At 39.5% G+C, this 23,028-nt stretch overlaps 1 protein-coding gene across 3 annotated transcripts in view; it reads right to left on the reverse strand.

The window, feature by feature from the left end:
* Ugp2 (UDP-glucose pyrophosphorylase 2) overlaps positions 1-20,793 on the reverse strand; it is a 48,027-nt gene extending 27,234 nt beyond the window's left edge. Inside the window, exons 1-3 of one of the 3 annotated variants that reach the window (XM_042691203.1) lie at positions 20,541-20,793; positions 4,346-4,473; positions 3,105-3,212 (exon numbers count right to left, since the gene is read on the reverse strand). In XM_042691203.1, coding sequence (XP_042547137.1) covers positions 3,105-3,212; positions 4,346-4,473; positions 20,541-20,787 — 483 coding nt within the window. In that variant the 5' untranslated portion in view covers positions 20,788-20,793. Of the gene's footprint in view, positions 1-3,104; positions 3,213-4,345; positions 4,474-19,533; positions 20,052-20,540 lie in introns of those variants that run through there. The other 2 variants (XM_042691206.1, XM_042691205.1) reach the window with 2 other exon arrangements.
* Between the last annotated feature and the right edge of the window lie 2,235 nt (positions 20,794-23,028).

The raw sequence follows: 23,028 nt of genomic DNA on the forward strand, positions 1-23,028 counted from the left end.
GGCAAAGAAACACATGAGGAAATGTTCACCATCCCTGGTTGTGAAGGAAATGCAAATAAAGACAACCACCTTACCCCAGTCAGAATGTCCCACATCCACAAGTCAGCCAATGACAAATGCTGGAGGGGATGTGGAGAAAGAGGAACCCTATTACACTGCTGGTGGGAATGTACACTTATACAACCACTTTGGAAAGCAGTCTGGAGGGTCCTCAGAAAGCTAAAGATTGACCTCCCTTAAGACCCAGTCATACCACTTCTAGGCATCTACTGAACAACAGGAACCAATATACAAGGACACATGCACCTCCATGTTTATTGCAGCACTGTTCACAATAGCTAGGATATGGAAACAACCCAGATACCCCACAACAGATGAATGGATCCAAAAATTGTGGTATCTATACACAATGGAATATTATGCAGCCATTAGAAATGACAAAATAATGGCATTTGCAGGGAAATGGATGGAGCTAGAAGGAATCATGTTGAGCGAGGTAAGCCAAGAGCAAAGAGACAAACGGTACATTGTCTCCCTGATAAGTGGATGTTAAATCCAAAATGTTAAGTGATACGACAAAATTAACAGGACTTAAGAAACAAAGAACTCCCACTCATCTGGTCGAACCACTACTAAATAACCCCACGCTGCTGATCACATGTATGGTGTATATGTGTACACCGTTATATGTTGCAGACCATGATAGACAATTTGCTCCAGGAACGTTAGAATGAGCTTGTGACTTTAAATGAGCATCATTATTCCACAATACTGTGAAATTTGGGAAATTATGTAATCACTTAATCACAATAAAAAAAAAAAAAACACCAGAAAACTAGAAGTGGTGCCATGGCTCAAGTGGTAGAGCATGAGCCTTGAGCTGAATTGTTCAGGGACAGCTCCCAGGCCTAGAGCTCAAGCCCAACAACTGACAAAAAAAAAAAAAAGAGATCTTTCATGCGATTGTTTCTAACGTATTTATAAGATTATGTCTTTGTTGCCTTGTATGTCCCTCCCCCATGGTATAACCCCTGCTTTCACTATATATGATGTTGGTATATGTGGAGGGGAAGGGAAAAAGCAAATTGTTAAAACAGGGATACAGGAGGACCCATTGCAACAATGAGATGTACAAGTCGTTATGTCGAAAAACGAACTTTACAACTTTGGTGGGGGGGTTGGGGGGGGACAGGTGGGGGGGTAGGATACAAAGGGATGGGAAGGGGAAACGAAGCAGGAGGCTACAATGCTTGATAAGAAATGTGCTCATTATCTTACCCATGTAATTGTAACCCCTCTGTACAGTATTTTCACAATAAAAATATATTTAAAAAAAAAACAACACACACACACATTGGCTGATGCCTATTATCCTAGCTACTTGGGAGGCTGAAATCAGGATTGTCACAGTTCAAGGTCAACCTGGAAAAAAAGTTTACAAGACCCTAGCTCAACCAATAAAAATCTAGGTACAGTAACATGCACTTGTCATCCCCATTACACAGGAAGCATAAATGGGAGGACAGTGGTCCAGGTTGGCCTGTGTATAAATGTGAGACCCCACAGGAAAAATAATGTACCAAAAAGCTAGAGACAAGGAAAAGAGTCAGAGAGCCTGACAAGCACAAGGCCCTGAGTTCAAATGTCCTCCCCTCAAAAACACATGCTGACTGTAATGATCACACTTTGTAGAAAAGATAAAAATTAACTTCAGTACTAAAAATGAAAGTTTTCCAGGTGAATAATGAGATGGAGTAACAGTGAGTATGCTAATTTATCACTCTCAAAAGCATTAGAGCTAAAACATTTTCCACATATGGGAGTTTCTCATAAGGAAAAAAAATGTAAGAGGGACTCCATTAATTTAAGCTGCCTTACATGGCTGTATATGTAAGTTGAGTTGGCCTATATGCCAGAAAATCTGGCAAACATAAGCAGTAGAACAGACTTTTTTTTGTAAATAAAGTTAGTTCACATCAGATTACAGACACATAAGAAATAAACTATAAATAATTATTCCATTTTATCAAGTCATTTTCTATCAGTGTTAAAAAGTATTACAGACAGCAGAGGTCAAAAGAGCTGGTTAGAAAAGGAAAAATGGTCAGCATGTTAATGAACCCTGTATCTTAGACAATCACTTCACTTAGATGACCACTGAACTTCTCTGCACATGATCTAGTATAGAAGACAACACATAAATACTACTAATTGGACTGTGTAAGTGCTACATAATGCTAAACATGACTATAAAATGCTTCATGGCTTAATATATTTCCACAAATACTCACTTAATAAATTCTCATAACAACCTTGTGAAGTACTTATAGATAAAGCACTTGGTATTCTCATTTTGCACAAAACTGAAAAAGTGGCAGAGCTGGATTGAAACCTCCAATATTACTGCTCTACACCTCCCCTGTGACACTTTCTTGCTAGGGTCAAATCAGAGGTGCAGGTATCTGGACTGCACCTCCAAGAATAAGCAGAATTTTGATAGGTAAAGATAAACCTACACCATTGCTTTCCAAGAAAAAACAACATAACCCAAAGTTAGGACACAGTGGAGTACAATGTTGGTTCATTAAAGCACACAGTGCTACAAGATGGGCTTAAAACATAGGGAGAGCTTTAAAATCTTACTTGGTGCCTAAGTGACCCTTTAGGCAATGAAAAATCAAGTAGTTTGGTAGACAGAATCTCCGTGTGTTTTGGAATAAACACAGATTACAAAAGAATGACCTCATTTGCAGGGCTTAAATTATAAGGCAATGCTAGAGTGAGATTTGATTTTCAAAAGTCTTCATCAGGACTCTATAATATCTAAAAGGGGAAATATTTGAAGGCTATCTCTATAGTTTCAGTATAGGGTTCAGCAATTCGCAGAGCACTTGGTGTGATGGTCCTTAGAAGTCCTCTATAATATAAAAATAAATTTTAAAGAGAAAGAAAAGAAGAAAGGAAAGAAAAGGAGAAGGAGGAGGATGACATAAAGGAGGAGAGAAGGAAGAAGAAAGAAGAAAAAGGAAGTAGTCCCCTATACTCTCCCACCTGCACAGTAAAATAATCTTAAATTTTGTTGCGTTTTTTTTCTCTAAACTTACCGAATCTTCAGGAGGTCTCTGGATTTTCCCCCAATCCACAGAAGGTCCCTTTTCTTGCAAAAATCTATGAAATAACTTCCGAAATCCTTCAAAATCTTTCTCAGTGTGCTATGAAAACAGATGTTGTTACAAATATTAGGATGTTTAATATTTAGCATACAAGATACAAATTTAAAACGCTTTAAATGAAATTTTTTCACTATTAGAATATAGAGCAGACTTTTCCATATCTTAACTTAAAATTAACCAAGTAGAAAAACTAATAGGAAACACATTTAAAAGAGTACAAGTCAAGGAAGTAGCACTGTGGCTCAAGTGGTAGAGCGTTAGCCTTGAGCTGAGGAGCTAAGGGACAGTGTGCAGGCACAGACCACCACGATGGGGGGGTGTACAAGTCAAGAATCTTCCCTACCTTCCACCAATATGATGTAATCTGAAAACCATTGGTTCATGGGAATTTCAACCAGTTGTTTTTTTTTTTTGGTTGGTTGTGGGGCTTGAACCCTGGTCTTAGATGCTGTTCCTGAGCTCTTCAGCTCAAGGTCAGTGCTCTACCTCTTGAGCCACAGCGCCACTTCCGCTTTTCTAGTGATTTATTGGAGATCAGAATCTCACAGACTTTTCTGCCCGGGTTGGCTTTGAACCATGATCCTCAGATCTCAGGCTCCTGAGTAGCTAGGATTACAGGCATGAGTGACCAGTGCCCAGCTTCAACTAGTTCTCTACATCACTTACCAATGTCTTTTTCTACTTATAAGTGGAAATTACCTTTGCTAAAAAGAACAAAAAGGAAAAAAAAAAAAAACCCAAAGCATAGCCAATCTAAAAACACTCAGAGCAATAGGACAGAAATTAGAATTAGCTTTTGTAATAAGCCAATTCTATTAGATTTGGTTTTAATTAGCTTTATTTTTTGAAAAGGCAATGCAAATATTTGATTGATACATATTTCTCACTAAACACTGGTAACCATTTCTCAAGTGGATGACATAAAAATACAGACTAGAGTATAATTTTGTCCAGATTCTTTTTTTGATTTTTATAATTTCCTAGACTATTTAGAGAAAAAAAGACCTAGTGATTTTACTATGGGAAAATGTTGAAAAGCCTTAATTGTTCAAGAATGCTACTTTTTAATGGATGTTATCATATGTCCTACACTTCTTTTAGGCAAGACAATCATCACTAGTAGCAACTAAGTATGTTGACAGATGAAGCAAAAAACACTGTAGAATCCTTACCTTAGACTCATGTGATGGGGCCGTGGTAAGTATTTTGTCTAATTCCTTCTTCACAGATAATTCCAGCTCTTGTCGAATGACTTCTTGGAACTGAGAAGCGCCATCTTGAGACATTGCTTTGCTAAGATCTTAAAACAAAAACATAAAATTGTGAATTGAAATTTCAGCCATTTAAAAAAGTTTATAAGTTAAAATGGATCTCTTTCTAGTGTTCTGTCAAATTAAAAGGGCATGATCCTATGGTTCTATGACTGACTACTGGGATCAACCAATTAGTAATTTATAATAATATAGGTTCAAATTTAATGGTTTACTAGATATTCTTTAGAGTAGTACACTAAACACTTTGGGGTAACTGCAGCAGATGAAAACAAAAGAATCTGGATTTGGGCATACAGTTCCATTTATGACATTTCCCCAATAGACATCAAAACTAGAGAAAAAATTTAAATTTAAAATAGCTGGGTGCTAGTGGCTCACAACTGTAATCCTAACTACTCAGAAAGCTGACATCTGGGGATCATGGTCAGAAGCCAGTCTGAGCAAGAAAGTCCATGAGACTCTCATCTCTAACTACCAAAAAGTTGGAAATTCATGTGGTAGAGCACTAGCCTTAAACAAAAAAAAAGTCAGGCCCTGAGTTCAAGCCCAAGGACCATCTGCTCCCTCCCATCCCCTCCTCCTCAAAAAAAAAAAAAAAAAACCCAAACTAAAAGACATTAATATGAGCAGGTTTTAATAGAATATATCCTTATTGAACTGCTGTCTAATAAAATACCTGGATGGGTCTGGAACTTCCCCTCTTATTTAGGCAGTATTAGAAGGAAAATCATTCAAGTTTCAAATCTTCCTTGAAAAGAACCCCTTGGGAGACAATGGAATACAAGTAACTCTACTTTCATGAATCAACATTGTATTTTGAAAGGATGCAAAGCTACCTGCCCTATCTGGTCCCCACTTTTAGCCTACTTTTCACTACTTTCTTATATCAGACTAGACTGTCAGGACTTTTGATATAGCTGGACATCTCTGTGAGAGCTGGATCTCACTAAAGGTGACAGCGATGCCTATTAAATGAATGCAAACAAAAATTTAAAAATTCAGAAAATGGGCTGGGATGTAGCTCAGTGGCAAAGCACTTGCTTAGCAAGTGCAAAGTCCTGGGTTTGATTCCCAGTACTGAGAAAGACAAAAAAAAAAAAAAATACAGTTAAAACAAACAAAAAATACAGAAAATAAAAATATTCCCTTACCACCCCCCCCCCCCCCAGGCCAAAATACTTTTAGGAAAAAAAGACACCAGCACAGGTTGTTGTACATACTTTACTATCTTGAGAATCATCTTTCTTCTCATAATATGAAGTAATCAGATTATTTGTCCTCTTCTATCCTCAGTTAACAAATTTAATATCATTTATAACAGTATTTAAACTTGTATTCAACATCTTGTTTGCTATCTAGTTATTTCTCCAAATACTCTAGTCACTTTATTTTATTTATTTATTTTTTTGTCGTTGGGCTTAAACTCTGGGCCTGGGCACTCTCCCTCAGCTCTTCAGCTCAAGGCTAGTGTTCTACCACTTGAGCCAAGCACCACTTCCGGCTTTTTCTGCTTATGTGGTGCTGAGGAACCTAACCTAGGGCCTTATACATGCAAGGCAAGCGCTCTACCACTGAGCCACCTTCCCATCCCTAAAGTCACATTTTTGTAAGACTAAAAAATTCCATATACTATATACTATAAATTCATTGTCTATAAAGAAGAAAATACATACATAGGCAGAATTAAAGTGAACAAAATATTTTAAAGAAAGTTTTGAGACAAACATTAGTAAGCTACATTGCTTCCAGGGCAAGTTACTCAATTTAGATAAACTCTCTTACTCCAAATATGTACATTTTTAAAAATTATTACAAAAATGAGATACATAACATGGCCCTTCAAAAATCTTTTTACATACGGTTTTCCATTATATAAAACCAAAGAGGGCAGACAAGGAAAAATAGTGACAGTACAATAATTCAACTCCAAAATAGCCCATTTCTAACTGCTCTTTTTTTTTTTACAGGCATAAACCACAATACAACTAAGTTTATATACTCCAGGAAAATTACTAGTGACCCAACATTGTGGCTTACAAATAACTTCTTTGTGAGCAAACAAGCACAATACATCATATAAGTTCCATGAATAGCCTAACACTATGTTCTGAATAGTAAGTAGCTTTGATTATAACCTGTAAAAATCTATGACAATAGATGAGCATATTTGCATAAACTATGACAAGGAATTAAAAGCTCTTACAACACTAAACTAGAATTAATATTACACCATCCATGCTTGTTTATCTCTTGGCAGACTTAGTTGCAATTTAAAATTTGTCACAGGTTAAATCTCCCTTCCTGATTCCTCATATATTCCTAAGATTACTCTTCCTCAATTGTGCCTGATGCCTCATGTATTCCTAGGATTACTCTTCCTTAATTGTGCTGTGTTTGTTTGCAAGTGTTTCTTTCTGCAGAAAAAACTCCTTACATAGCCCATGCTGGTCTCAAACTTGTGATCCTTCTGCTTCAGTCTCCCCATATGACTGGATTATAGACATATACCACCATCTCTGGCTTCAACAATCTTAAAGTCAATTCCGATATTAATGTTTGGAACATAATTGGGGGGAAAAATCTATGAAATACACTGAAAAAAATCTCTGCATAAAGAACTGGTTTTGGATCATACCATTTTATTTATTTTTTTTGCATTTGAAAAACTTTTTTTATTGTTATTATAAAGGTGATGGACAGAGGGGCTCCTGTTATACAGGCCAGATAAAAAGTACATTTCTTTTTGAACACTATCACTTCCTCTTGCCTTCTCCCAGTTTTTCCCTTTTAAAGCAGTTTCAGAAACAGCTATAACCTTTTATTTTTTCTTTTTTGGAGACAAGATCTTACTATTATAGCCTAGGTTTATTTTGAAATTCCTATCTGGCCTCAAATTCATAATCCTGTGCCTCTGCCTCCTAAGTGCTAAGATTATAGGTATGTCCTATCACAGCTTCTTTTTAGAGTAGGGTGGGTCTTTTGTTGTTTAATTCAAAGACAACTACACATTTGCTGATTTGTTCCTTAAGTTAGATGTGAAGGCCAACATTCCCAAAAAACAGTAATGGAAACATTTACTTACACTCTGGGAAAATGCCAGCAGGAGAAAAATTAAATATAAGTGCAAAATTTAAAAATAGCTACATGGACAATTATAAACAACTATAGAGGACCTTTGTGCTAAAACCACAGCCTGTCTACCTGGTTTAGGTACAAATCACACAGAACCTACCACGTCACCATCCTCCTTATCAAGCAAAACTAAGACAGGCTGGCTGAAAGATCATATTATCTGTGATCTTTGCCAACTGTAGCAGGTCCAAACCTCAGACAGATTCCAAAAATCCCAAATACAGGCTCCAACTTGAGTTGTGAGAAACATTCCTAACTTTCATTTGTTTGACAAGCACAAAATACACAGAAAGAACAATCTGTATTCTTTTTACCCTGTTTACAAATATAATCAGCTTATACCACAGAAGAGCTGGTTAACTCTTCTACCACATTTCTGCTGCTGTTTTCCCTTTCCTCCTCTGGGCAAAAATCTGCTTTAGTGACTAACAAGAAGGATGGGCCTTAAAAAAAAATAAAGAACAAAGGAAAGTGCTTAATTAAGCAAGAATAGCTACTTTAAACACTTGGGTCAGATCTAGAATGCTCAGGGCTAGAACCCTTTGTTGTTGTCCCTGTTGTTGCAGTGACCTCCTATCCATTCTGGATTTTAAAAGATTTTTAAAAGGCCTGGATTTTTTGGTAGGAAAAAAAATAGACCTTAGAAACTTCTTTGGGTTTTAACAGTCTTGGATTACACTTCTGGCAATGACAGTAGTTTTTAAAGAGAAGGTCAATTAAAGAATTCCCTGAATAATGCAAGATTTCTAACCTCATGTTACTGTTACTCCCCACTTCCTAGACAAATATAATCGATCCTCCACAACTTTAGGCAGAAAGTGGATTAAGAGTCAAGTGTTTTGTTACCATATGTATACCGCAAAACACATTTAGAGGGCTGGGAAGGTGGCTCAGTGGTAGAGTGCTTGCCTTGCATGTATGAGGTCCTGGATTAGATTCCTCAGCACCACATAAGAAGAAAAAGCCAGAAGTGGCTTGAGCTGAAGAGCTGAGGGACAGGGCCAGGCCCAGAGTTCAGGCCCCACGACCACTACCAAGAATAACAAAAAACATATTTAGAAATGAAGGCACAATCTATTATCTTCATTTTATAGATGAGAAAACTCAGAAAATAGACGACTTATCCAAGGTCACAGAACAGGCAAGTGCTGGGATCTAGAAGGGAGGATTCTCACCGCCCCCACAGAGGCCAATCCAGAGATAGCAAATAGAAATATCCTTTTTTCCCCCTAGTCTGGCTCTCTTTAACTTTTGGCATAAAATCCCTAAACACAACCTCTTCCAAAAGCATTCATAACATCTTTCTATATCCAATCGAAAGATAGGACACACACACACCTCTTTGAATTTACTAGAATTACTTTAGCTGATTTCATTACAATTAGTCAATTTCATACAGAACAGGCAGTAATTATTTTTACCATCTCCCCTCCCCCCTTCACCACCACCACACACAATTTCCTAATTCTTCCTTGTTTACAAGAACTAAAGTTTCAACATCATAGACTTTATGCTGGGTGAGGAAAGGAGAGCAAGAAGGAAGGTACACATAGAAAGAAAAAAACAAGCAGATCAAGAGACACTAAGTCTGGTGATTTGTTTAATTCCTTTCTTTTAGCTATTTCATTTCATGCATTTCAGCAACTATGAAATATACATAATACCCTTCTCTAACACTTTAAGTCATGGAATTAAACAAATGAACTTCACATTCTTAAGTACAAAGCTAATTTCACAATTAACAGGCTATGGAGAAGACACAGGAAAAACACCAAGAGCAACAAAAGATGGAAAAGCCATCTCCAGACCACCTCTCATTACTTATTCCTTAAGATCAGTCTCACCCTTCCTAAGAAGCCCATATTGAGAGGCATTTAAAAATCGGAAGATTAAAGTGTACACTTAAATCCTAAACTACTGGTGACTTAAATTAAAATTAAAATCTTAAATTACTGGTGACTCAAATAAACATAAAACTCCCAAAATACATTGGCAATTGAAGAATATACTGAAGTTGAAAAATATACTGAGTAGATTTATGACCATTTCAAAGTTTCTTCTGGGTTCTCACTATAGTCCTTCAACTCAATTATTTGTAAATATGCTTCCTAGAAAAGCTCTTCTTTGGGTTCCATTACCCAATATTATCTTACATCATCCATCTCTTACCTCTCTGACTATGCCTCAGTTTCCATAGCTGGCTCCTCTGGTCTTCTGTTCCCTGGATTTCCTGAGATCTCATCTCTAAGCCATTGTGCTCTTCAACTGTTTTCCTTCACTTCTATCTGTTGATTGGATATCCTATCTGTTAATGGGAATCCTTTTACAGGAGAATGGTATTTAAAGATTTATGACAAAGACTAAAAAGCGCTAGGCTAAGGGTTAACTTGTACATATGCACCTCTCTCTCATCCTGACCTTTTTCTTCAGAGCTTCAGAATCACACTACCTACCCACCTTTTGCAGCTGGATACTCAAGCTAGTCATCTCAAATAATGTTTTTAGCCAAAACAAAACTCATGATCCACACTAAATTACACTTCTTGCCCTCCATGGCACTAACATTTTCAGTCACCCAAGTAGAAACCACAGTGAAGCAGTTCCTTTCTCCTCATAGGACATCTAACTCAACACCAAAACCTAACTGAAATCACTGCAATTCATTGCTTTCCATTTCTGCCATTACTATCTTGTTTTTCTAGCATTTTCACTCTAGTGGTCATGAAAACAATAGCTATCTACTATGCCTACCACTTTAAGGGTGCCATTTGAATGGATTGATCTTCATTACACCACTTTTATCCATTTGATGGAATTTTCATGGCTTGCTGAAACAAATACAAATTCTTCATCTAGATAATTTAAAGTAAGGCTGAAGTATCTTCTAGAAAAGCCAAAGCTACTGAAAGATGCAGAATGCCTGAGGGCTACAATTTCCAATTCCAGTGTGACTTGCAGAAGTTATTCTAAAACTTTAATTTACATACAAATCACCTGGAGGACTTTTTAAAACACTGATTCCCCACAAGCTCCTAGATATGCTGACACAATAGGTATGGGTTGGGAAGAATAAGTACTTCTGATAAGTGAAGAGCACTGCCAGTACTGTTTTCAGTACTTCTGACAAAGATTATACTCTTTTTACTTCAAAGTTTGTAGCAGTCAAGTTTCTCCTTCTTCCTGTCCCAATAACCTCTGGTCACCTAATCTATACCCCCAAACTAAGTGTCTAAGCCAGCATCAGGGCCAGACTAGTCTTAAAGTCTTCCTAAACATTAGTTTAAGCATGAAAAAACATACATGATTCTGGCTAGTAACCTCAAGGGCATAGTTTACCAAAGGAGTTTAAATAAATGTGTTCATGTTTGAAAAAAGAGACATGAGAAAAAAGACATATAATGTTTAAGTGCCTTTTAACAACAAAATAAAATTGGGACAGTACTGAACATGCAAAGCTATTCACCAGTTAAGATTTTATTTTTTTGCTGGGCTGGTGGCAGAGCACTTGTCTAGCATGCATGTGGTCCTGGGTTTAATCCCTGATAACACACACACACACACACACACACACACACACACACACACACACACACACACTCTCTCTCTCTCTCTCTCTCTCTCTCTCTCTCTCTCTCTCTCTCTCTCTCTCTCTCTCTCCCTCCCTCCCTCCCTCTTGTCTAGCATGCATGTGGTCCTGGGTTTAATCCCTGATAACACACACACACACACACACACACACACACACACACACTCACTCTCTCTCTCTCTCTCTCTCTCTCTCTCTCTCTCTCTCTCTCTCCCTCCCTCCCTCCCTCCAAATATTTTTCTTGGAAAATCCTGCATTGCTTACTTAAAAAAAAAAAAAAATTGGTAGCATTTATAGCCAAGGTAGACCTCTCATGAAGATCTACCCTTTTCTCAGACAATAGAGTAGTTTTTGTTTGTGGTACTACAGATCAAATCCAGGACCTTATATTTTTACCACTGAGCTACACACCCCACAGCCTGTAGTAGTTCTTAAAGTCTCAAGGAAAAGAAAATGTCACATTTGGAAAGGAGACCATTTTAAAAGATACATTAATAATATCACTTTACTTTAAATATAATGGATGACAAGAAAACCATGCCAAGGTGCCTATCATGCTGGTTTGTTGAAATGAAGGGAAAAGAGTTTAACATAAAATCACCATCGGGGCCAAAAAATCATCTCTGCCCTACAACTTTACATATGTACACTTAGATTTTTTTAAGGCTTTTTTTTTTTTTTTTAAGATCAGTGAATTCAATTTCTCACCTTCAAGATGAAGAAACAGGGGGCCCAGAGATGCTGACTTGTCTAAAGACACAGTGACAGTGCCAAACTGGAACCCAAGTCCTCTGGGTGACCTTGCTTATTCCTCCTTACTGGAGGAAGCTATCCCCTTTCAGTTACAGTGCATTTATATACTTTTCCACCTCCAGGTGCATGCCACCAAATGTAAATAAAAACTAGCAACTCATCTATGTTTATTCTCTAAGGTTATTTTGTAACCTTAAAACTATTCATTCACTAGAGTGGCTCAGGCCTGTAATCCTAGCTACTGAGGAAGCTGAGATCTGAGGATCCCACTCCAAGCCAGCCCAGGTAGTAAGTTCATGAAACTCTGGTCTCCAATTAACAGAAAAAGCCCATAGAGTACTAGCCTTGAGCAAAAGGAGCACAGAGACAGCACCCAGGACCAGAGTTCAAGCCCCAGGGCTGGCAAAAGACAAACAAAAAACCCCAACACTGTGAATTAGAGTATTTCCTTATGGGCACATTATGCTTTTAACTTTTCCTAAAACATTGTTTTCTGAGCAATTTAAAAAAATTGAACTTTTATGTACTCCATATTTAGTTATCAATGCTACTCATCTTACCATTTGTACTGGTGATCCCCAAACAAAACCTGTTTCTATGTTACTCCATGTCTATGCACTTTTCCCATGTTTTATAATTCTAAGTAGGAGTATAATATAAATGAATATTACATCCGTCTCTGCTAGTGCAGCAGCTATAGGAAAATACCAACTCCATTCACTTTGAAGATTGGTCATCATGGTGTTTTACAGAGCAAGTGGGCCTAGTCTCAAAAAGTGTGTTCCTTAAAACAGTATTTTTATTATTTGGTAACTAGCAAGTAAAAATTAAGGTCATCATGGTGTTTTACAGAGCAAGTGGGCCTAGTCTCAAAAAGTGTGTTCCTTAAAACAGTATTTTTATCATTTGGTAACTAGCAAGTAAAAATTAAGCTAAGGATAATAGATTTGTTTTTTACTTTTATTTTTAAGAGTAAAAGGAAATCACACCTAGAAAAAGAAAACAAAACAGTAAACTCTTGATTCACATAAGAAAAACGAACAAAATGCCTACAAATGTTTGAGGAAAATGAAAACATTTTGTTGTTTATGAAAGCTAACTCAGATGGCATAGCTAATTTCTCTGTGGCTCTCAAAAACAATCCTTAGCTGTCAAGATGGTTAAAGGGTAAAATCAATTTCTTTTGGTAATGACTGAGGTAAATAAACAATGGAACTATTGGCAGAGGCAGAATTTGAGTACTACACAATCATTTTACAACAAACTAAAGATGCCTGCATAACCAATCAATAGAACCAGGGAACAGTTTTCAAATGCAGTATTACTTTAGTTCTTACACAAAAGTTGCTAATTCAACTTTGGATAGCTTAACAAACTAACTTCCAAACAGCAAGTTGGTAATAGAAACATACATGTCTAGAAGAATTTTAGAGATCTAAGAAATATGGTTTTGTTAATGGTCACTACATCTAAGACAAGCCATAAATTACTTAAGACCAAGATGTCCACAACTTTAGCACTAAGTATGACATTACAAAATATGAAATATTAGACATTAAAGGTTGTGTCAAAGGACAAATATGTTTAGCTAAAGTCCAGTCTCTAAAGAAATCCAAGCAATAAAAAGGTCAATTAGGCTTCATCCATTTGAAATCTCAAACGCACACAGTACCTCCTCTATAGGTTCATTTATCATATTGTTGAAATTTACTCCAATAGTAGAAATGTAGTGATATAAGTAATATTTCTTCTAATAGTTCAGATAATATCAGGATGAGTACTTTATAGGATGTTAGTACATCCATGTCCACAGATAATCAGGAATTAGTTTAACTTTCAACTCTTTGTTCATATTAACTTTTCAGCGATGAATATATCTGGCTTTCTGAGAACTCATAATACTTGCACTTCTGCAAAAAGTACCAAATACAAGTTAACAGAAAGTAGAAAACTACAATATATTGTTCTCTTATCTACAATATTTTTATTATTTAGGCTAATATTAATAACACAAACTGTCCCATTATTTTAATTAAATGTGCTAGAATTCTTTGGAGAAAAACCACAAACAGCTTTCCATCCCTAAGCACATACAGAATGGTTTCCGTGATGGGTTACTTGGTCTCTGTGAAGTGCTATTGTAAGAAAATACATACTGTCCAAATTAATAGTTACCAATTAATAATACCAATTAATGTTACTTATCAAATGTTCTTTGTCATTTTTTCACAAATAAAAGAAAGGCTGAGTTAATAGGAGCAAGGGATGACAAGGCCCATTTGAAAAAGTCAGTTAACATTTCATCAGCTCAACTTTTCATGTGAATTTCTTTTTAACATCAAAACTATGACTTTGAATTTAGTCCCTCTCTAACATAATTCCTAAACACAAAACTTAAAAGCTGTTGCTAGTCCTGACTCAAATCCATGCCACAATCCCTCTAGCTAAAAGTATCCTCGTCATCTAAATGATCAACAACAGGTTTTAGAATTTGAGAAGTACCAGGCCAAGCCTAACCTTGACAACCAGGCCCCAGACTGCTTCTCATCCCTGTATTCACTGAGACCCTTCCAGTTATAATTAGCTCAGTAATCTTCCCTGGCTAGCTGCCTTCTACCAGACAGGAATGACCAAGAGTCACAAAAAGAATTCCAACAAATGGGAAACTTGACAAGCTATGATTTTTTTAAGTGACACCAAAGTATTTAAAATGGGCTTCTCTGAAATATAAGAAAATACCTCAATTTTAGAATTACAGACAGTTTTATAGAACTTAGATTGACAATAGAGTATTAAAAGTTTAAAAAAATACAACAATTCTTCTAAGATTGCAGTTTAAGGACACAATATGGCCTTAGCTAGCTAGACAAAGTTAGTTTCTTATCCATTTTTAAGTTTCAAAACATCTGTATCTATAGAAGCTAAGCACTGGTGGCTCACGCCACTTAGGAGGCAGCCTGGGCAGGAAAGTCCGTGAGACTCTGATCTCCAAAAAACCAGAAATGGAACTGTAGCTCAAGTGTAGAGCATTCACCTTGAGCTGAAGAGCTGAGGCACAGAGCCCAGGCCTAGAGTTCAAGCCCCACGACCGACCAAAAACAAAAAATCTATAGAGATAACTTTTATTATTTTTTAAAAGCAAAATTCCAAATTATACCCAATGACAAATCTGGCAAAAACAAACAAAAAACCACAATTGCTAATGACCTCTACATCCTCCAAGAAAGAGTGCTCACTTCTGTTTAGAATAATTGGAAGCCCTGTAACCAACCCTAAGGTAGAAAAAAATGGAGTTAAAGAGGATATTTCATAGGCAAACAAAAGGTGGCCTGAAGGCAGAATATACCAGTTAGAAATCATACTGGAGATCATAAAGAAGACTCTTCGTGTTAAACCCTTAAGAGTCTAAGGAACACAGACTTGGAGAAATGACAAAAGGAACAAACTTGCTAGAGGCATGGCTTAAGTGAAAGAAGGCTTACCTCACAAGAATAAGGCCCTGGTTGATAATAAGTGTTTTTGGTAACAATGCTATCTGTAAGGCCACTATCATATGTTTAGGGGAGGAAAACAATAAAGTTTACCAGCTTCAGCTGGACACCAGTGGCTCACAGCTGTAATCCTAGCTACTCAGGAAGCTGATACCTTAGGATACTGCTTCAAAGCCAAAAGTTCAGGTAAGTCTGTGAGCCTAGGGACAGTGCCCATGCCCTGAGTTCAAGCCTCAGCATCAGCACAAAATAAAATAAAATAAAATGCTATATACCCATATTTAGGTAGCTTAATACCAAAATTCATATAGGTGGAAAATAAGAAAAGTTGTGAGTCCAACTGTGACCCTACTCTAGAGGTTGAGATCTGAAGATCTCAGTTCAAAGCCAGATGGGGCAGACAAACTTTAAATACTTATTTTTATTTAGCCAGCAAAAAAAGACAAGAGATGTGTATCAAGTGGTAGAGCAACAGCCCTGAGCAAAAAAGCCAAGTAGTAACAGTAGGCAGAGAAAGGGGAGGGGGATGAAGGAGGGAGGGAAAGAGTGCTCTTGAGGGCTCTTAAGAAGCTTTAATGAAACAAGATATGAAAAAGGGAGTTAACATTTGTTAACTCTTTCCTTTACAAAGTAGGTAGGGTGAGCTAAATGCCAGTGAGTGAAAATATCATTAAGCTACCCAAGGGTGGAGGAGGAAAAAAAACCAAGGACTGTAACTGGCTTAAAACCATCAAAACAAAAAAATCCCAACCAGGTGTTGTTGGCTCACTTATAACCTTAGCTACTTAGAACTGAGAATTGAGAATCACAGTTCAAAGCTGGGTGAAGCAGACAAACCTGAGACTCTTATCTCCAATTAACCTAGTCAAAAGCCAGAAATGAGGTGTAACTCAAATGGCAGAGCACTATCCAAGAAAAGTGTAAAAGTGCAAAGCCCAAAGTTCATGCCCTAGTTTTAAAAAAAATGTTCTTACTTCACTTAATATAATTTTTTCCATTTCCTAACAAATGGGGCAATGTCATTCTTTCTGATGGAGGCATAGAATTCCATTGTGTGTGTGTGTGTATATATGTATATACATATATACCTATATACATATATATATGCCACATTTTCTTGATCCATTCATCTACTGAGAGGCATCTGGGTTGGTTCCATATCTTAGCTATGGTAAATAATATAAGCCAGGCCCAAAGAAACAAAGGTCCCATGGTTTCCCTTATTTGCAATAACTAGTATATGTCTGAGTCAAGTAAAAAGGGTCAGATAAGTTGATGTTAGGGGAATGAACCCAAAGATAAGCATTCAAATGTTTTTTTGGTTTTTTTTTTCCTTTCATGCAATTGTTTCTAACATATTTATAAGATGATTTCTTTGTTGTGTTGTATGTCCCTCCCCCACAGTATAACCCATGCTTTTACTGTATTTGATGTTGGTATAATTTGTTGAGGGGAAGGGAAAAAACAAATCGTTTAACTAGGGATACAGGTGGATCCATTGCAACATGAGATGTACCAGTCGTTATGTCGGAAAAACAAACTTTACAACTTTGGTGAGTGGTGGGGGGAGGATTGGGTGGGGGGAGGGTGGGAGTATGGGAAAGGATGGGAAGGGGAAACAAGGAGGAAGCAACAATGCTTGATAAGAAATGTACGCTGGTTACCTTGCCCATGTAATTGTAACTTCTCTGTACCGTATTCTCACAATAAAAAAAAATTAAAAATATACCAACAACAACAACAAAAAATGTTCTTCAAAATTCCAGTCCTTACCTTGAAAACTCACCAAGTAGCAGAGTTAAAACATAGAGGCTTCATATTTGCAACACAAATTATAAACAACAATAAGACAATCATGTTAAAAACTGTTTTCAGGCTGGGCGCCAGTGGCACACACCTGTAATCCTAGCTACTCAGGATACTGAGGTTCAAGTCTGTGAGACTCTATCTCCAATTAACCACCAGAAAATCGGAAGTGACACTGTCGCGCAAAGTGGTAGTGCTAGCTTTGAGCAAAAAAGCTCAAGGACAGCGCCCAGGCCCTGAGTTCAAGTCCCATGACTGACCAAAACAACAACAACAACAAAACATTGTTTTCAGTGCAAAACTGACAGTTTAAAAGCAGAAGAAATATTTAAAGTAGTTGGCAAGTAAATGCAATGTGGTATTTTGGATTGAATCAAGAGGATAATAACCTAAATAAGGTGTATAGATCTGCTAATAGTAAAGGAACTATCATAATATCTTAGTTTTGATAAATGTGTAACTTTCTAATAATTGTAGAAATAAATAAAATATAAGGTTTGGGGTTTCTTCCTTGGTACTAGGGTTTGAACTCAGATCCTCAAGCCTGCTAGAGAGGTGCTCTACCCCATGAACCTTGCACCCACCCTTTTTGTTTTGGTTATTTTTCAGATACATTTCTCTTGCTTTTTATCCTGGCTGAACTGGATGGTGATCCTTCCATTTAACGTTCTGTGTAGTTGGAATAATAAGCACACATCACCACAACAACTTCTGTTGGTTGAAATGGGGGTCTCACAAACTCATGCCCAGGCTCGCTGCATTTCTCCTGGATCCCCACCTCAGAGTAGCTAGGATTACAGATGTGAGCCACAGCATGCTGTTTTGGTTTCTTCCTTTTTTTTTAAGTGGATGACAAAGTAATGACAGATATACAGTCACTTTTACGTATTCTACTTTATTTAGAAGCATCCTGAAGTCAGCTAACCTCCACAGCAAAAGTTTTTAATGTTTTTAAATTTTAAAGTTTTTAATTCTAAAACATAGACTACCTGGAGTTTACTAAGTATACCTAATTTGAGAAGTGACTACTCTGCTTTCCCTAGCACATGCTTGCAAAATATGGGTTTTGTGGTATTGAATATTGTTACTAAATCTGGCAAATATCTAAATAAGAGATTATCTGTCTTTCTATCTTGAATAAGACATTTATTCAATCAGAACCTAAACTTCTCTAGCCACACATAAGGCAAATAATAACTTGAGTCTAATGCCAACTTACATTTCTGAGCTTCATGCTAAAGACAGTCCCATCTATATCTATAATAATGTATGCAATCAGTCTCTTTTATTATACTCTCCAAAACTTAGACAAGAATTAATGAAGTGATGTACAACTCATTAGGCCATTTTTATTCCCATGGTCAAATGATGGGCATCACTAGCAACTTTTCCAAAGAAAAGTTCATGTACATATTGAAAACATGAAATGGTTGTGAACTTTGCTAGCTGTGTGTTCAGCAAGATGGCTGAAGCTGTCTCAGGCTGGGGTCTGCAAGGGAAGGGTGGTTTACTTGCATATCAGAAAGCAAACTCTACGCTACAAATTGGTGACAGAGGCTTAAGGCAGTACCAGTTTCAACGTGTACACCACAGGTACATTTGCACATACAGGCAATGTTGCCACTTAGCTTAGTTCGTGGGCATTCTATTTTAATAACGTTGGATTTAGAGGGCAATCTTCAAATTTCAAATAAAGTTTTCTTTTCATATGTGTCAAAGAAGGAAAAATAAAACAGCAATGCAGCAAAGTCATTTCTCCCGCTGAAATGACCTCCAGCTTCACCGAGCTATTCCCGGTTTCGCAATAAATGTATCTGAGACTCACACCACGTACACACACAGAGAAGCTAAGAACAGTAAAGCTTCCTCAATAGTCCTGGCAAACGTAAGGGCTCTCCCTCCACCCTCCCTCCCAACTCCCCTCCAGCCCTGCCTGCTGCGTCCCGTTTCTGTCCCAGCCCCACGTCGGTACCAGAACCAGACCGACCGCGATAAGAGAATAGGGATTAATCAGAAGCCAAAAATCCTGTTTCAACCATCATTTACAGCCACTATCGGGAAACCAGAGTACTACTAACCTGATTTCAGAGAGGCAGAGCTAAACCCAGCAGGGCACAGGGGGTATATATTACACGAACCTGAAATGCCAACCCAGCAAGAAGCTCAAGGCATCGCAGACGTCAACATAACGAAAAAGCCTTCGCAAATGATATCTCACAAGAACATTTCCACTTCCAACCAACCCACCGATCCACCCCTCGACGGCCAGTTCCCCAAATTCTGCTGAAGCAACCCGAAAGAGAAGAGGCATGTCTTACCTTGAACAAATAGCGACATTTTGGGGTTTTATGCAAACACTCAGGCTTATGGTTTATTAATTTCCAGAGGAGTCAAGCTATCAGGGCAGGTCTGTCTGTTTTTTTTTTTCCCTTTTAAAAACCGACGTGCTCTTTCTCCAATGTGTTGCTACTTAAGGCAGTATTCCTGCAAAGTGACTAAAACTGATCTCCAAAAAGGAAGAAAAGGCAGACAGAGAAAGAGAGAGAACGGAGGGGGGAAAGGAAGGAAAGAAGGGAGGGAGGGAGGAAACAAACTACTCCTCCTCAAGAAAACCTCCCTCAGTTCCAAAAGACGGAAACTTGGTGCGCTCGAGTCCGCTTGGGAGCTGCCGGCCGCACGGCGCTCCTCACACCAAGGAGGGCCAGCTGCGGAGACTCCCGGAAAAGGTAAAATCGCCCGAACTTAAATTTCATCAATGGAAGAGGCGGACCCACAGCGGTGATTTCACCGCCCCTCGGTCTCCACGCCCTCTGGGGCTGGATTGCAGCCGGCGCCCCCGGCGGCCCCCTCTCCGGCGCGGCCGCCCGGCCTCGGGCAAGTTCCTGAGAAGCCCCGCCAACCACAGATCCCGGCCCGGGTCAGGGAGGCGGGGGAAGCCGGCGCTGGGCGGGAGGGCGGGGGCCGGGGGGGGGGGGCGCATGGAACCATTCCGGCCAGCCCATAAATATCCCGCGTCTGGGAGGCACGGAATTCCGCACTCGTGCTGACCTGATACCCGGCCTCCCGGGGAGAGGCCGCGGGCCCGCCGGCCCTCCCCGCCGCCGACACCCAGAGGCCGCGGGAGGGGCGCCCGCCGCCCGCCTCCCCCGGAGGCCCCGACCCTTTCCACGCACAGTCTCCCCCCGAAGGTGGTCTCCGCGGCCGCACCGCGGGTAGGGAACGAAGCTGAGCACCTTTCCAGAGGGAAACACTCCTCCCCTCCCCACCTCACCGGGGTCGCCGGAAACCCGGCCCCGACCCTCCGCCAGCCGCCGGTGAGACCCACCTTCCTCTCTTCCCTTAGCAGCTGGGAAATTGGGGGCGTTTATGGCGCCCCAGGAAGAAGGCTCGGAGGCAGGGAGACTGTCACCTCTGAGGTACCTTTCTGTCTCCCCCTCTTCCCTCACACGTGCATACCCTGGGCCTCTCGGCTGCACTCGCGGCCCAGCTGCTGAGCCCCTCGGCCCACTTTGGGCTGGCACCTGACACCCCAAATCTCCACTTTCTCCCAAACATCTCCCCTCCCCCTCCATTCCTAGCAGTTTCCCCCCTCAATGCGGAAATGCCCCTACCGTGCTGACCGACAAACGCAGCCTCCAGTCAGGAGCCGCGAGGAACGTAATTCTTGACCAATGAGATGTGAGGAGGTGGCAGAGGGCGGGACGTACGCCGCACGAGGATGTCCCGGCGGAGGCGGGCGCTGAGGCGGACGCGGGAATCCCGTGCGTGGGCGCCCCACCTGCGGCGCCGGCTTCGCCGTAGCACTTCCAGCCCTCAGACAGATACCTCAGCAACCGGGACAGCGCAAGCCGCAGCCGGGATTTATGTGCAATCGGAAACAAAATGTTCCTGCTTTCCAGAGACAAGCAACCTCTCGGTCCATGAAGCCGCCACTCCCCACAGTAGCTGCACCAGAGTAGCAGGCCTACCTCAGCGGGGCCCAGCCCTGCCCGCCAGTCCTGGAAGAAGGGCGGGGATGCGTTCCGAAGTCCGCGGTGGAAGGTGTGTGGCCTGCTAACCCGAGAAGGGTTTGAGGGCATCGAAGAAAAAGAAACATGAAGGTCCCCTCACTAGAACCATCACCATCAGCCTTGCTTTGGGTTTGAGTCTTGTAGAGATGTATGCCATGATAGATGTTTACTTTCTGATCCAATTTCGAAATGTCCTAAATTATCCCTCAAGAGATACTTTTCTTCCTTCAGGAAAAGGGGATAATCGAAGATTAAGATACAGAGAGTAGTCTGGGGATTGCAATAGTACTTCACACCTGGTATTGCCAGCCCCACCTGCCTGTCAGATTGAGTGCCTGTGAATGGGCTGTGTCTCATAATTAACATTTACCCTTCATAACCCAAACAGCCCACACTACAACTTGAATTGTCAGCGCCCTCGTAAGTGCTTCCACGTACTTCCAGAAGAGTTAAGCTTTGACAACTTTATTCAGCCAGGTAAAGTGAAAAAATATTTAAATGACTTTTCTTTTTGGTTCCATGTATTCCTGTGGAAATATTAGTAAAGCAACACTGAAAAGGTCCATGATCAGTTGTCATGGTAGACAATAAGAGTCATTGATGTGGAATCCAAAAAGATTATGCCTCAAACCTCTCAGCTAAAAAATGAATTTCCAGCTGGACACTGGTGGCTGATGTCTAAAATCCTAGATATTCAGGAGGCTGAGATCTGAGGGTCGTAGTTCAAAGCCAGCCCTGGTAGGACAGTTCTCAAGACTCTTGTCTCCAAGTGACCACCAAAAAGCCGGAGCTGTGGCACAAGTGGTAGAGTGCTAGCCTTTAGCAGAAAGAACTCAGGAACAGTGCCCAGGTCCTGAGATCAAGTCTTGGTGAGCATGGACACACAACAACTAAAACAATTTCCTCCAAATAAGGCCAAAAAAAAAATCTAAAATCCAAATATCTGAAGATTGGAGATCTTATAGTATTGCTTCATCCTTTGAACAGTAGAGAAACTGTTGCAGCACTGAATGAGCTGTATTTCTGTCAGAAATAGCACCAAAATAACGCCAAAGATTTGGTCCCTGTAGTGTTACATAGCCAGAAAATTAAAAAGTTAAAGGACAATTCAGAATCCTTAATTATACTAGCTTTATTGAAAGAATGGTCATTGTTCCACAAGCATCTGGTAATTCCGAAGAACAACATCATGATACATGAGTGATTAAATATTTATATATACCTGTATTGCCTTAAGAAATCTCCACATTGGTGATTATCCATCTTCAGGGGCCAAGTCTGTAAATACTCAGGTTGGTTTTAGAGAAGTGATACTCCCAAATATTTTCATATAGTGCCCTGCAAGTGTTTTAAATTGTGATTTAAATTCTGAATCCTCAGGCACTTTGTAGAGAACTTTCTCATTCCCTCAGAGCTACTAGGAAACCTCTCACTTGATAGCTCATGAAAGGATGGTGGGGATGGGGGAGATGACTCTTCTGGACCCTGGAACCACAGTCCACTAGAGAAACAATTGCTTATTTCTCTCTTTACTCTTGGAACAATTGCTCTCTGTCTCTTTGTTTTTGACCCCTTTTTTATACTATACTATCTGTAAGATCCCTTCGGGGTATAGAAAGTCGATATCTATATCATTAGAAATCTGAAATGTGGCTAGTTTTACAAATTAAACATTTGCAGAGGAAGTGGTGCTGTGGCTCAAGTGGTAGAGCACTTGCCTTGAGCTGAAGAGCTGAGGGATGCCGTCCAAGCCCAGAGTTCAAGCCCCATGACCAACAACAACAAAAAAAAAAATTGCAGAAA

Source organism: Dipodomys spectabilis, unplaced genomic scaffold (genome assembly GCF_019054845.1).
Source record: "Dipodomys spectabilis isolate Male_0828 unplaced genomic scaffold, ASM1905484v1 ptg000141l, whole genome shotgun sequence".
Classification (NCBI taxonomy): domain Eukaryota; kingdom Metazoa; phylum Chordata; class Mammalia; order Rodentia; family Heteromyidae; genus Dipodomys; species Dipodomys spectabilis.